Source organism: Rousettus aegyptiacus, unplaced genomic scaffold, assembly GCF_014176215.1.
Source record: "Rousettus aegyptiacus isolate mRouAeg1 unplaced genomic scaffold, mRouAeg1.p scaffold_m13_p_14, whole genome shotgun sequence".
Taxonomy (NCBI): Eukaryota; Metazoa; Chordata; class Mammalia; order Chiroptera; family Pteropodidae; genus Rousettus; species Rousettus aegyptiacus.
The window spans coordinates 38272091-38287313 of record NW_023416289.1 but is presented as its reverse complement, the minus strand read 5'-3'; the positions used below and the strand labels follow the sequence as shown (position 1 = coordinate 38287313).

Below are 15223 nucleotides of genomic sequence, written 5' to 3'. Positions count from 1 at the left end.
TTTTAAGTTGCTAGTTCTTACAGTTTTAAGGTAAAAGCTTACAGTTGTGTTGGAAGCTGAGATATTTTACTCAAGTTGTAAACAGTTTAAATAAAGAAGCTATTTTCACCAGCAGATTTCACGCAAGTCCTGTTAGTGTGGCTGAAACAATGGGAACTGGGATCTCCAGTGGGGTTGAATGTACTATAGTGGTTGGAACCAGGAACATTTCTGCAATAAGAATTGATATAAACAGTTTAATTAAACAAGAACCAATTAGAGGATGGGAGACTCAAGAACATAGTGGAAGGAATGAGCTATAATCTTAGACCTAGGCTCACAAGTAGGGAAAAAGTAAATTGTCTTACCTTCAGTTGGCTGTATATTCCCATTACCACGCAGTCAGCATTGGTTAGAGGTCCAGTGGGACAGGTCCAGACAGAGTAGGTGGCTCCAGTCTAGCGAAAATTGTTTCCTACCTGCCATGTTGTATCATGACTCCACTGTCATGATGGCAATGGATCTCTCTAGGACTGGAGCCAGTGAGTGCTTGGGCCTCCTTAGTTGGAGGAGGTAATCTCTTGTTTGAGAGGCTAGCAATGAGGGAAGAGGTCTTAGGAAGTCCACCCCTCCCTGGCATCCCAGGGAAGGATGGACATTTGCTTTTCCAGTGCTCTTCCTTTTTGCAGTATGTGCATTGGTTGCGCCCCAGTCCCAACAATACCAACCAAAGTCGATGCCCTTCCGGACTGAAAGGTTTTTTTATTGCCTAGGTGGTCCCTAAATTATGGCAGCTAAAATTTGTGCCTTTTTTATCTACACTCTTAGCTTTCTTTTCCTCCTCTGCTAGTCCCAGTTACTGAATACCTTAAATGCCCAGGCAGCCTGCAAGGTTTGGGATCCAGCTAAATATCTGGCATAGCCTGAATTTTGAAATGCATAGCCAGGAATGTCTGGCCCTCATCAGACTTCAGGGCTCTATTAGTATATTTTCTAAAATACTCAGAAAGCTAGTGAAGATAGATAATTGGATTCTCATCCTTTTTCTGAGCAATCTCTTTTATCATGTGTGTGTGTATATATATATATACACATAGAGAGAGAGAGAGAGAGAGAGAGAGAGAGAGAGAGAGAGTAAGTTCACCAGGTTAGTTTTTTTTTTTAAATTTCTTCTAATATGCAATTAAGAAAGTTGCTTCCTGCGTATTTTAAGTTACTAGTCCCATCCTTAGCAGATATCTCCCATCTGAGGAGGTTGTGTTCCACTGAGAATTGTGTTCTGGGACTGTCTCACCAGGAACATGGTCAATAACAAATTCCCTGGCCTTCCCTAGGATCTGAGCTTTTTCATCATGGGTGCATCTACTATAGGGTCAGAAGTACTATAAAATTTTGCCAGGGTAGGGAAGAGGTCAGGCCAAGCTTAATTAATTCATTCCTAAATTTATCGTGTTTTTTTTTTTTGTTTGTTTGTTTTTTGGTTTTTTTTTGTAGAATGGCCAGATTGTTCTTCTATTGGTTTGTATCTGACATTGAGAAGAGCACATTAACCCTAGCAGGCCCCAAATACACAAGTTTACATAATTATTAGCAAAATTTAGTTTAGTTGTTTTTTAAGTATACAAGGACCTTATAAAGATAACATAAAACACAGAAAACTATTTTGACAAAGTACAGAATTTTTACTTTCTGCTCAGAAAACTTTTCCATAATATCAGTAGCAGACTAATAATCAAAGAAACATTGTCTTATTTACCAGAGAGGGAAAACCCAACTCAAATTTTGCATTAGCTTACTTTTGATATTTAAATTTATTTACTTAATTTATTCCAATCTTGGTTAGCTTATATAAAATTTCCTATCAAGATGTCTCTTCATAAACCTTCTATGACTGTCCTCATCCCTTTTACTTTGCCTCATTCCGAAATAACCAGCTTTAGGACAAACTACTTTCCTTTAATAACTTTTAAAATTTATCTCCATACCTTATACCTTCTATTACCAAAAGCACATATTTTCTTTTGATCTTAATTAGAATTCTTAACCCTCAATTTCTAGACACAACTAAAAAGTAAGCAATTAGTATTCTTTAGATTTGCAAATTTACGACTATATTTCATAATGTCTAGAAGCATAGGCTCTTGTTGGCAATATATTTTTTTGAAACAAATTCTTAATAAAGTTCAAGACAGTCATCAACAGATCCTAATTTATCTTTTAGCTTCTCTTCAGTAAGAAGCCAAAAGTAGGTAAACTCAGATTTTTCTAGTAATGAATGTTCCAGCATTTCATGTTATTTTGAAATATCTAGACATTCAACAGTTTTTGTCATTTAACTTAGTAAAACTCTAAGGTTTCAAGTTACCCCAAGAATTTTGGATAACAAATTTAAGTATGTAAGTATGTGGCACTTGTATCATGCATGTATATAATATAACAATTATTATTACTGAAAAGTTTTATTAACCTTTTAGTTATATTTATTTTTTATTTATAAGTCCATGAGATTTTAAAGTCCATTATTACCCAAAATATTTTTTTAAATATAAACCAGGTAAAAACAAAAGATACTGTATTTGTTAATGAATCTAAAAAGACATGTCCATTTAACTAAAATTTAAATCAACCTTAGTATAAAATATTTTCTTAGATCATGTACTTGGGTCAGTTTTTATTACTTTTTTAACTTATATAAGCACTGAATTTTTTTTAAGCTAATTAAGTATTTTAAACTGGTAATACCATCCAGAGGCAAAAACGTCATATTATATATAGAACACAGACAATCTTAGATATCAGAGATCATATACATAAACAGAATTGTAGAGGACTCGAGATTCTCATTTGCCTTCAACAGTTTTAAGGAGGCTGGGAAAAAGGAGGGGGCGGAGTCTGGCTTGTGAGACTAGCCCCTTGTATTTTTTAAAGTGCCCCTCTCCTCCATTTTTTCAGTTACCTCAGCGTGGCTGTGTTTACATTTCTATTTATCTGTAAGACCTTGAAAGTTATTGAGAGTTAGAAAAACCTTATAAGACCTTTAATTTTGCCAAGTTTCTGAACTGTAGAAAAATAGGAGGTTTTGTTTGTTTGTTTTTGTTTGTCCTTTTTGAATTGGTTCCAGTTGTTTAAGAGACATCCCAATGGAGAGTCTTTAGGATGCTTGGTACCTCTCCCATTGTTAGTTTGGGTGTTTAGTGGAGGTAGGGGCCCTATGGATTCTAGTCTCTAGGAGGTTGTCAACTCTGGCTGTTTGCCAACAACCCTGTATTTTAAGCAAAGAAAGGATCGATAACATGGCTAGAGCTCTTAGGGAGCCAGGTTGGTTAGAAGGAAGAGTTAGGACCCTTAGAACATTACAGAAATAATACTGTAGGGCTGACGCTGTAGGGGTCTCTGAGACCTGGGTAGAGAATGAGACAGAAAAGGTGCTTGACCAGACAGGGAAATGTAGGATTGTGACTGTCTGGCTTGACAAGAGGCTGCAGTGGGGCCCTTCCAGGCACCCGAGGTCTGCCTACCTGGCTAGCTTAAGGAGATGTTTTTGGTTGAGAATAAGAACCAGAAGCCAGCAGGAGAACTGTCTTGACCTCCAGGTCCCAAGGTCCTCACCTTATTGAGGATTATGAGACAAAGTGTGGGGTCCAAATGGAGAAGAATAGTAAAATGATCATAGTAAAGGATGAATGTCTCCTGGAGGATGGGCCCAGACAATAGCCACCTAGAGTGTGAGATGGAAAGCAACTGAAAGGGTGAAAGTCAGCAAGAGACTCAGAAAACCAGAAAATCTTGAGTCCAAGGGAGACTAGAATAGAGCATTTCTTTTGGTTTCTCGAGCAGAGACAGCAGTGTCTCTCTACAAAGATAGTAGAGGGGTTTGGCAACTCCAATAGAGATGAAGTCAGGAGCTAATCAGGTGGATAATCTGAGAAAAGTCCAGAGTGAGGAGGTCAGTTGCCTTGGACAGAAAAAGAGTAGACGGGGTAGGAAGGGTAAAAGAAGGCTAGCTCCTCTGGGAAGAGCTAACTTGTTAGTCCCACACTGCTGGGGATGAAAGGCTGAGTTAAGAGGTATAGGAATGTCCAGGATGGAGAGAGAGAAATAAAGAAGCTAGTTTTCTGGGGAAGAGCTACCTTAATGTCCCTGCTTCCTTCAGGACGAAGGCCAAGAAAACCTGAGGGAAGTAGTTGGTGGTGGGCAGTGGGTGGTGGAGCCCAAATCTAAATATTTAGGTTTTCTCTGGAGATTGCTCTGGTGTCCCAGACCCAATCGAGAAATGAGCAATAGGACCGACAGGGGACAAGGTTGGAGAGTTTAGCCCCAGTAGATGCCTTAGCCCACTGCTTCTCTAGTTACAGGTTCCCACTAGAAAGTGGGGAGCAGTCAAGGAAAAGGCTAAGGGGCAATATCAGGGAATTAGCCTGGGCAAACCATTGTAGACCACTTCTTCCCTAAAAGGGAACACGCAGTGGAAATGAAAGCAAGGGGCTCAAAGGAAGGGACAGAAGACTCCCCAGGGCTCACCCACCCTATAGTGGCTGAAAGGTGCTGCACAGTCTTTATTTGGAATCTGGGCAGGGTCCCTGCAATCTTCTTTTTAATTCAGATGAGAGGTGCTGAGTTTCAGAGAAGTTAGAGGAAAAGAAGTAGGAAAGACCAGACCAATGGACTCCTGTTCATTCAGAGGACTAGCCTCACCAGGTCCCAAGAATGGTGTCAGCCATTGCCTATGAGACCACTTGGATCTAAACAGCTTGGGACAAGTCCCAGCTACCCTCTAGGGCAGCTGTGGCCCCTTTAGGTGGATTGAGATTATGTCCTTTGATCCCTTTGTGGTTGCCAGGAAAGTTGATGCAGGACAAGGTGAATCCCCGCAAGTGGGGACTCAAGCCTTATGCCTGCCAAGAGAAGGTCCTTGACTCTATGCAGGAAGGAATTTAAGCACGAGCCAGAGTTAGAGACAAAAGGAAAGTTTATTAGAAAAGGAATAACAATCCATAGACAGAGATGTGGTCAGAGTGTTGCTAGAAAGCTAGGGGCTCCAGTTACCAGCTTCTTGTATTACTCCACAAGAAAGAATTCAGAGGAAAGACAAACAGCAAGGAGGAAAGCACAAGGTTTATTGGAGTGAAAGTACACCCTTGAGGGGTGAGGAATGTGGCCTTACTCAAGAGAGAGAGCTCATGAGAGTCACACCAAGATGGTTATGAACTTTTTGTTCTCCCTGGAGGAGAGCCTGGGAAAACGTGGTGCTGAGTTAGCCTTGTTGTCTTACCAGTAGGCAGGAAGGTCAGTTTCTTTTTTTTTTTTTCCTTCTGTGGTGCTTCTGGAACTGTCATGGCATCATCTGCTTGATGGGAGCTGCATAATTTGCAATGCGGATGAGATTATGATGATATTATAATTAGCCAAAGGTTATGCCTTAGCCAGTAATGGTGTCTAGGCTGGAAAATAATGGGTGTGGCTTATCCCCCTTCCGGGGCTAAAATGGTGAGGTCTGAATAAAGGAAAAATTTTGCGGCCATATACTGGAGCAGGAGGGATTGTCCCTGCACTACCTGTCCTACTTCGAGAGAATGGGACCCCAGGTATTTGAGGAACTGTGTTTATATCTGTTTTTATTTCAGGGTATGGGTATGCAGTATCAATAGCATGGGAGGTAGTTGTTGGTAATCTCAGCAGGAATATTCCTTTGTTCTCTGGGTTCCCCATGGTCTGGCCCTAGGGAGTAAAGAATGGAATGAATGGTTGGGTTTATTTTCTGTAGGGTACAGCTTAAAGTCTGTTTTCCTGTTTTCCTTTCATGGTATGGGTAGACAGATGTTAATAATCTCTGCAAGAATTTTCCTTTGTTCTGTAGGTTTCTCCTGGTCTGGCTGTGTAGCTGATCAACTAGGTTCTGTGTCTAGTAGCACCTTGCAGTCTCTGAATATGACTTGGTTTAATATTACTCAATTTTTGTAGGCTCATGCCTCTTCCCTATATCAGTTCAAAAACGTGAAAATACAACGAATTCTTCTGGAGTGATGTCATGGCAGAGTAAGCGACATCCCCAGATCTCTCCCATTGAAACAATAATGGGCTGAACATCTAAAACTTAACAAAAAACACCCAACCAGCACACCAGCACGTCCGAGCATAGTATCTGTGTATAAGAGCTACCACAGATCAGAGCATAGTATCTGTGTATAAGAGCTACCACAGATCAGAAGCTGCCTCCCACAGCCAGAGCTCTGTGGAAAAGGAGGGGGAGTGAAGAAGGTGCAGCCAGTTCCCTGAACAACTATGCCTGGGAGAGCTGTGAGCTCCACGTGGCCAGCAGCAGTGCCCAGGGATCAGGGCAGAAAGCAGGGGACAGCAGAGAAGAGGGGATGGCAGAGAAACAACAGTTGATTTTTACCAGCCACAGCTGTAAAATGCGAGGCCGAGCTGCAGCCCCATCCCCCAACAGAGAAGGCTTCATCCACCATATCCTCCAAGACAACACTGTGGAACCCCAGGGAAATCTGAGCAAATGCTACCAGAATTGTCACGAATACAGACAGCGTCTGAGACTGAGGGTAGTGAGCGTGACTGAATATCTATAAGGAAAAAAAAAAAGGCATTATTAAGACTTTTTATAATGCAGGGATCCAAGAGGCTTAGACACCACCTACTGGAAACCAAAAGGAAAACACTTTCTTTGCAACAAAGATTCAGAACTGAAATATATAACATAAAATAAAGGACCATAGGGAAAATCCACACACCCAACCTAAAAAAAAAAAAAAAAAAAAAAAAGAACAAAGCAGCAATGGAAACATCAAGCTACTAGAAAACAAAAGATAAAATGGCTATAGCAAAACCTCATATTTCAGTAATCACCCTAAATAAATGGACTGAACTCACCAATAAAATGCCACAGAGTTGCAGTCTGGATCAGAAAACAAAATCCAACCATATGCTGCCTCCAGGAGACACATCTCTGTTCCAAAGAATAATATAGACTCAAAGTGTAAGGGTGGAAAATGATATTTCAAACAAATGGTATTCAGAGAGAAGCAGGAGTAGTCTACTAATGTTGGACAAAATAGACTTCAAAATAAAAAAGTTAAAAAAAGATACTGAGGGACACTACATAATGATAAAGGGAATGATGCAAACAATGCATGACAATGCCTCCGATAAGGGCCTAATATCCAAAATATACAAAGAACTCATACCACTCAATAACAGTAATAAGAAAAAAACTCCAATCATGAAATGGGCAGAGAACCTGAATAGACACTTCTCCCAAGAAGACAAATGGCCAACAAATATATGAAAAGATGCTCATCATTGTTAGCTATGAAGGAAATGCAAATCAAAAGCACAATGAGATACCATCTCACACCTGTTAAAAATGTTATAATCAACAGGACAAGTAATCATATATTGGAGAGGATGTGGAGAAAAAGGAACCCTCATATGCTGCTGGTGGGATTGCAAATTAGTATAGCCACTATGGAAAACAGTATGGCGTTTCCTCAAAAAACTAAGAATTGATCTACCATATGATCCAGCAATCCCTCTACTGGGTATTTATTTACCTCAAAGACTTGAAAACCCATATATGAAAAGATATTTTCACACTGATATTCATAGCAGCATTATTCACAGTGGCCAGGACATGGAAGCAACAGCAGTGTCCTATTATAGATGACTGGATAAAGAAGCTGTGGTACATATATACAACAGAATATCACTCAGCCATAAGAAGAGATGAAATACTGCCATTTGCGACAACCTGGATGGACCTCAAGATAATCATGCTAAGTGAAATAAGCTAGACAGAAAAAGTGGAAAACCACATATTACTTATATGTGGGATATAAACTTAAAAAGAACAAATGAACAGGACAAACAAAAAGAGACTCTTGGTCATGGACAATAGACTAGAAGTTACCAAAGGGTGGGTGAGGAGGGGAGAGGTGGGAGGTAGATGGGTAAAAGGGGTCAAATATGTGGTGAGAAATCAATGGGAGGGGAACTCACAATGCAAAATATATATATGCCTTAGTGTTAAATTGTACACCCGAAACTTACTGGATTTCATTAACCAATGTCACCAAAAAAAAAAAAAAAAAAGGGGGGGGGGGAGAAGAAAAAAGAAAAAAAGACATGTAGCTTTGGAGGTGCATGCTTATGTCTGTGAACTAATGAAATCAGTTTTTGGCAGAGCCTTACATCATATTTGGAGCACTGCAGAAATTGCCATTTGAAAGGAAAGATAAAATCCATTCCTTTTACATAGTTTGTAGCTTTTTTCCTTCCAAAGAACAAAGTATATATTTCCTCAATTTTAGGAAATATTTTAATATAGCTCTCTCTATGTTTACATTATGATGCTGATGCAAAGTGTTAAGAAATCAGCAAGCAAAAAACCAGAATTATATTTGCTTAATGGATCTTTATATTGAATCTGTGCCACAAAGAGAAGCCCATATTTTTAGCTTATTACAGAAACATATATTTATCACATATTGGATTGTAAAGAAAGAAGAAAAAATGCACATCTACACTTGAGTGTGTGTATTTTAATATGCGTGTATCTTGCCGGAGCCAGCTGGCTAAAGTCGATCAGTACCTGAAAGAGGGGGGTGAAGCCTAAGGGAAAAAAGAGAAGACAGAAAAGATCTTTCTGGGAGGGCATACGGCCAGAGCTGTAGCCCCGAGTTTATTTAGCATAGCCTTTTTATGTGATTTTTGAATACCATAATCAATCACCACATTACCATAGCAAAGCACACCATACATATCTAAAACAATGCTTGTCAATTACATAAGATCCTACATGTTCTTGTTTCCATGGTAGTATAACATTCCATTACCTTAAAAGGTGACTTTATGAGGCTTACCAAGGTGACCATTGTTTTAAACTCATCAGCCATACCATGGTTTTTAGCTACGTGACTTCTTCAGTGCCTCATAATGGTTTCTCAAAATGGCTCCCAACAGTATCTGTATACATACACATATACATATAAATTAAATCACGTTATTCCTCAATGTTGAAAAATTGTTAAGAAAATTTAAAAATAATAATTACAATAATGACAAATCCTGTTGTGCACATTATCTGATATGTATAGTCTTGTGCTAAGTAGTTTACTTGTTTAAAATTCTGTAAAACATATCTTTCACTTTCTACATTAATTCTTATATTTTAGCTATATCTCTTGAAAGGAACATTCAATGAATACAGTTAAAAATATCTGACTTTAAAAGGAATGATTAGTCTATGTTCTATAATACTTGATGTAATTGGGTTTGTATTAAGTTTTGTGTTCTTTCCAATAGATCTGGTTTATTTTCTTTCATATTAACTTTTAAAAATAACTATACATCTGACCCCCTTCTTTTTGGAAGTCACATACTTAGTATTTGTGAGTTGTTAACCTAGAAATTTCAGCATAATTTTAAAAACAAATCACAGTCATTTTATTTAATAACTTTAAACACCACCTTGACAATGTAATGGCTGGAAATTACTGCTTGGCTATCACCCATGGGAACATAGGCTATTGCCCATGGAAATGTAGGCTTTCACCCATGGGAACATAACATTCTAACAATAAGCTTTCTGCTTCTGTACCCTCCGCTTGTACAACCGACCTATGGGTTGATAGTTAGTAAAAAGAAGAAAAATAGACTTGTGTATTCAAACAAAATGAAGAATGGGGTTTAGGGCTTAAAAACTCTGTACCTCTATATTTTGGGGCTGCTTAATTTGGGGTCTGCGTACCCCTGGCAGACCCAGCTGGCTGAATAAAGAGTGTGTTTCCCATAACTCACTGATTTCTGGTGGTTCGTGTGTCTATCGAGGGCTGGTGGCTACAACATTTGGAGGCCCCAGCAAGATCTCAGGGAGTGGCCCTAAGATCTAAGACTGGACCAGCCTCCGAAGCGGTTGCTGTCCCTGTTATGGACTCAAAAGGGCTGGCCAACCTGAGACATTCCAGGGCCCTTGAATGCTGTGACAGGGTCAATGCAATTGTCAAGGACACAACCTTTAGGACACACTCTTTGTTCCTGGTCCCAACGAGAATCTCCAAGGCCTCGACGTCTGGATAAAACGTATCTTTCTGTTTCTGTTGACCGGTCATTGGGGGTCCATGGAGAGACTGGATGCAGTCATATCTCCCGAACTGTGGCCAGGCCGCAGGATGCCACCTCCTGTGCCCTTTAATCAGGTTCTGCCTTTTGTCTTTGGTCTTGTAGGTGGCAGACTTCTCTGGGTCCACCTATACCCTAGTAATTGTTCTTGTCTAAGTGTCTGTTTTGTGTTTTCCATGCAAATAATGGGGGGAAGCCCGAGTTCACAGAAGATACCCTTGGGGTGTCTCCTGCGACATTTCAAAGAAGGGTTTGTACAGGGAGCTGACTATGGCATAAAGTTTTCTCCAGGTACTCCGGAGGGTTCTTTTGACAGGGGTTTAGTGAGGAATGGTTGGAAGATTGTCACGGGAGACCCGGGACATCCCAATCAGTTTCCCTACATTGATCAATAGTTAAACCTTGTTCAGGACCACCCTCGTTGGCTCTGCTGGTGTGCCCTTTCTCTAGGGGCATGAGTCTTAGTTGTGGGCACCCCAAAACATACAGCAACTGAATCTCCAAGACAGCCTAGTCACTCAGTCCTCAAATCTCCACCAGAGGGCAGTGACCTTCCCCCACCCTATATTCCAGGACAACAGAGGCCAGCTTCACCTCCTTGGACACGGGCAGGTAACCCCTATGGTCCTCCTGTTCCCGCTTTGGGCAGGGCACCAGCCAATACCACCACCTGGCCATTCTCCCCTTGGGATAAGCACCACCCCAGGGGTATCAGACAGGCCCTTTATGGTTTACGTGCCTTTCTTGACTAGTGACCTGTACAGCTGGAAGGCACAGAATCTGCCTTTCTCTGAGAAACCCCAGGCATTAATGGGATTCTTAGAGAGTGTCTTTCAGACTCACTGCCCCACCTGGGATGATTGTCAACAGGTTTTAGTTACCCTCTTCACCATGGAAGAATGCAGATGCATTTGGGCCGAAGCACAAAAGATAGCTGCGGGAGGGAGGAGAGCTGAGGAAGCATGGGAACAGATTGAGGAGGAATTTCCCTCCACCAGCCCAGACTGGGGACACAATTTTCAGGCAGGGAGAATGGCATTAGATCGGTACCACCAATTGGGGGAATTAGGATGACTGCTCGTCAGCCAACTAACCTATCTAAGGTAACCGAAGTTATACAGGGACCTCGGGAATCCCCCTGGAGTGTTTCTTGAATAACTACAGGAGGCATACTGGATATACATTCCCATTGATCCTGAGGCTCGTGAGAACCAGCAGGCAATTAATGTAGCCTTTGCTACTCAGGCAGCCCCTGATATCTGGTGTAAATTGCAAAAATTAGAAGGTTTTGCAGGGATGAACCTGTCCCAACTTGTTGAGATAGCCCAGAAGGTGTGCAACAACAGGGAAGCCCCAGACGTATGGCTTAAATAATGGCAGCTGCCATGCAGGAGGAAAGACCAAGGAAGACTAGGGAGCAACAAGGGAGGTCAGAAAAAGGCCCATATTGTTGCAAGAGACCCCTGCAGTCCTAGTAGGATGCCTGGTGCTTGGAGCAACAAGGTCATTGGAAGTGGGTGTGGACTTGCACAGAAGCTCACACTGCAGGGAGGGTGCACATGCCTTACCTATTCTGAGACTTCTTGTTCTAGGCACAAGGATAAGAAAAGAGAAGAAATAGCTGGTAACACTATGGTGGCCTTGAGGCTGAATTTGGGAGTTGGCTGTAGTTTGTAATTACTAACCTGATAGTAACTAATAATAATAACAAAGCCAGCTTTGTGAGAGAGATAATAAAAAGCCCAGGAGACAGGTGTGAAAAAAGCTAGCATTGCCATTCATCCACTCTCCTTTATCAATGTTAGTGAATGCATTTCCAGACTCCAACCCCTCTTCTTAACCATCTCCACAACACATGTAAGGGTCGCACACCCCTATGGAAAAATCAGTGTGCCTACTACAATAAAGAAGGCCATTGGGAGAATGAATGTCCTGAGAAGAACACAAAATACCAGGGAAACTGCAAGACTAAAATCCTCATTGCTGAGGAAGAGGACCGATGGGCCTGGAGTGCCTCCTACACACTAAGCCCCCAGGAGCCCAGGGTAGCCTTAAAAATTGGGGGCAAAACTGTTACCTTCCTGGTGGACACAGAAGCTACCCATTCAGTGTTACTCGACCCAGGAGGACCAATCTCCAAATGAAAGACCACCATCCAAGGGGCCACGGGCAAAACACAAGAATACCCATAGACCACTGAAAGGACTGTAGACCTGGGGCTAGGGATAGTGACCCATTCTTTCCTCGTAATTCCAGAATGTCCGGCCCCACTCCTTGGTAGAGACCTACTCCAAAAGCTAAGGGCTACTATCACATTCGGATATAGTACACCTCAGATGTCCATGTCAAAGATGGGAGTAGTCTGTAAAGAATGCTAGGCCATAAAGATTGTGATCAGTAAGCATAAGGGTATTAATCACAAGTTTCAGGGTAATTTTATAAGTCAAGGGACATTATAAGCTCAGAACAAAGCCATAGCAGACAATCTATTATATTGCAGGAAGCGACACCAGACGGAGGAAATTAGACGCTCAGACAACCTTGTTAGAGGAAGGAAAATTTATTAGCTGGTGGAGCATGTGGGGCTTGACAGCACCAAAGCATGAGCCTCCTTGGTTAAATTTCTTACAATTTATATACCCTTGCAGTGTCTATGCAAAGGGCACATGATTCCTTTGTCTGAAGTTTTACATGCACCTCATGACTCAGGATGGGGAGGGGGAGTTTCAGAAGGGGGAAGGAATTTCCAGACTACTGGTCTTATCTATAGGTCATTTGTCTTGTAGATATTGCGAGAGTTTCCAGAAGGCTATTTTTTAGAGATTTATAGGATGTGGTTAAGCTATAACCAGCTGAGTTGGTCATTTCTGCAAGTCCTTTTCTTTACATTTTCCAGATGCTTCCTCTCCTCTATTAGTTAAACTATAGGGTAAGGAAAGGTGAGGCCTCTACTACGGGGGTTCAAACTTGGCCCCTCTTTGTTATCAAGAGAGACAAAGAAACAGAATTTTAAGGAATTTTCTGAATTGGTTCTTTGGTTCCTGGAATTGGCTTTCTAATCTGATTAGTTTTAGAGATAATGAGTTTATTTTCAGTATTAAAGGCAGCACCAACAGATCACAGTGTGCTCTGACAATAGAAATAGGCAAAATATATGTTAGACACTCTGAATCAACCACTTATAAGCAGTATCTGGGTGACTGTGCATATTATACTCTCAAATATTTTTGGAAAACTAATGAGTATAATGACAGTGGCTGGTTGCTCCTAATGTTTCTCAACAAAGAGGTGATGGAAAAGGTTGAGCTCCGGGATTTGAATTTGCAGATCAAGTTCAGTGTTAAAGACCTGAAGGTTTCTGTGTGCACCCTGAAGGAGACCCTTATCTCTTGTGGCCACTCAGCTTAAAGTCAAATGCAGACTCTCATCCTGGCACTGGCCGAATAATAACTGCAAATTGCACTCCCACCCTCCTAGAGTGTCTACTGTTAAAGTCAGGGCATTGATTAGGAAAGAATGGGATCCTGTGAATTGGGATGGGGATGTGTGGGAAGACCCTAATGAAGCTGGGAGCCCCTATATTCAGGTGAGTCTTCTCTACCAGTGGAAGAGGTCTCCCCAAATCCAGTGGAAGTGGTCTCCTCACCCACAGTGGCCTTTCAACCACCACCACCCTCTTTGCTTCTAGAACTATAACTAGACTCAAATCCCAGCAGACCCCTAAAGGTGAGGTATAAAGTGTGATCCCTGAGGAGGTAGTTATACCCAAAACTACTTGAGTTTTCTAACTCATACAAGCAGAAATCCTGGGAAAATGTGTGGGAATGGATATTAAGGGTGGGGGTAATGGCAGAAGGAACATAGAGTTGGATTAAGATGAACTTATTGATATGGTCTCCCTTAGTAGAGATTCTACATGTAATCTTTCAGCTCATGGAGTTAGAAAAGACACCATCAGTTTGGTTGGTTGAAATGTGGATCAAAAGATCCACCCTGAGCAAAGTGGAAATCCCTGACTTCCTGTGATTCAATGTAGAGGGACAGATTGAGAGGCTTAGGGAGAATGGGATGTTGGTGTGGATCTGTCATTTAATACCCACTCACCCACACTGGATGGATCCATGAGACATACCTTTCACTAATACTTTGAGAAATAAATCTGCAAGGGGAGCCTTTGCATCATCAAGGAACTCCTAGACTGTTTTTACTAGTCAGATCTTACTTAGAGTGGAAACTACAGCCACTGAACTGGGAACCTGAATAGCGATGAGAGTAATTGGATCTGGGAGTGTTAGGGGCCAAGTGGGGTGTTCACTAGAGTGTTAACAAGCATGTGGGTGGGTTCAGATTGTGACTATTAGGGAAAATGCTGGTATGTAAATTCTAGAACACTTTTTGATGACAGACACATTTGTTGGCTATACAGAGAGTAGAGGAATTGTTGGGTCATAGGTTTCCATCTCTTCAGCTTTAGGAGATAGTGCCAGAGAGGCTTGGGAAACGTTTGTACCATTTTCCCACCCACCAGGAGCATGTGACTTTTGATTTATCCACATTCTTGTCAACACTTGTAATTTTATTTCATTTTCATTTTAGCCTGCTAGTTGGGTGGTACCAAATAGTGATTTTATTTCCACTTCTGGGATTCCTGAGGAACTTGAGCAAATTTTCCCATGTTTATTAGACAATAAGCAAAACTCTTTTTGAAGCATACATTAGTTTACTTTGTCCATTTTTCCTATTGTTACATATTTTTTTTCTTATTGATTTATGGGTCTCTAGATTATCTCTCCCTCCCTTCGTTCGTGTGTGTATGTGTGTGTGTGTTTACACAAGTATCTGTGTACCTTTAGATAAAGAGATGTTCTTAATTTAACTGATTTGACATTTCCTTGTTGTAGATAATGATTGTTGTTCTATTTAAGAAATGTTTTCCTATTCTAGGACCACAGAGAATTTCTTTGTTTTATTATGATTAATTAGCTTTAAATTTTAGATCAGCAAACCATTCAGAATTTATTTCTTTATTTTGGTAGTGAATTATACTTTCCCCCACCAATAAACTAACGATTTTTTTTTTCCAAAAAATGTAATAAATGCTCTTTTCATTTGC

General features: G+C 40.9%; 1 protein-coding gene across 2 annotated transcripts in view; it reads left to right on the top strand.

Moving 5' to 3' along the window:
* Positions 1-6732, top strand: part of LOC107498777 (zinc finger protein 883-like) — a 29706-nt gene extending 22974 nt beyond the window's left edge. For both annotated transcript variants that reach the window (XR_004954268.1, XM_036231596.1), the window contains one exon: positions 5837-6732. Coding sequence is in view for 1 of the 2 variants with exons in the window: in XM_036231596.1 (XP_036087489.1) it covers positions 5837-5864 (28 nt within the window). In the remaining variant the exon portion in view is untranslated. The remainder of the gene's footprint in view (positions 1-5836) is intronic.
* The last annotated feature ends 8491 nt before the right edge of the window (positions 6733-15223 follow it).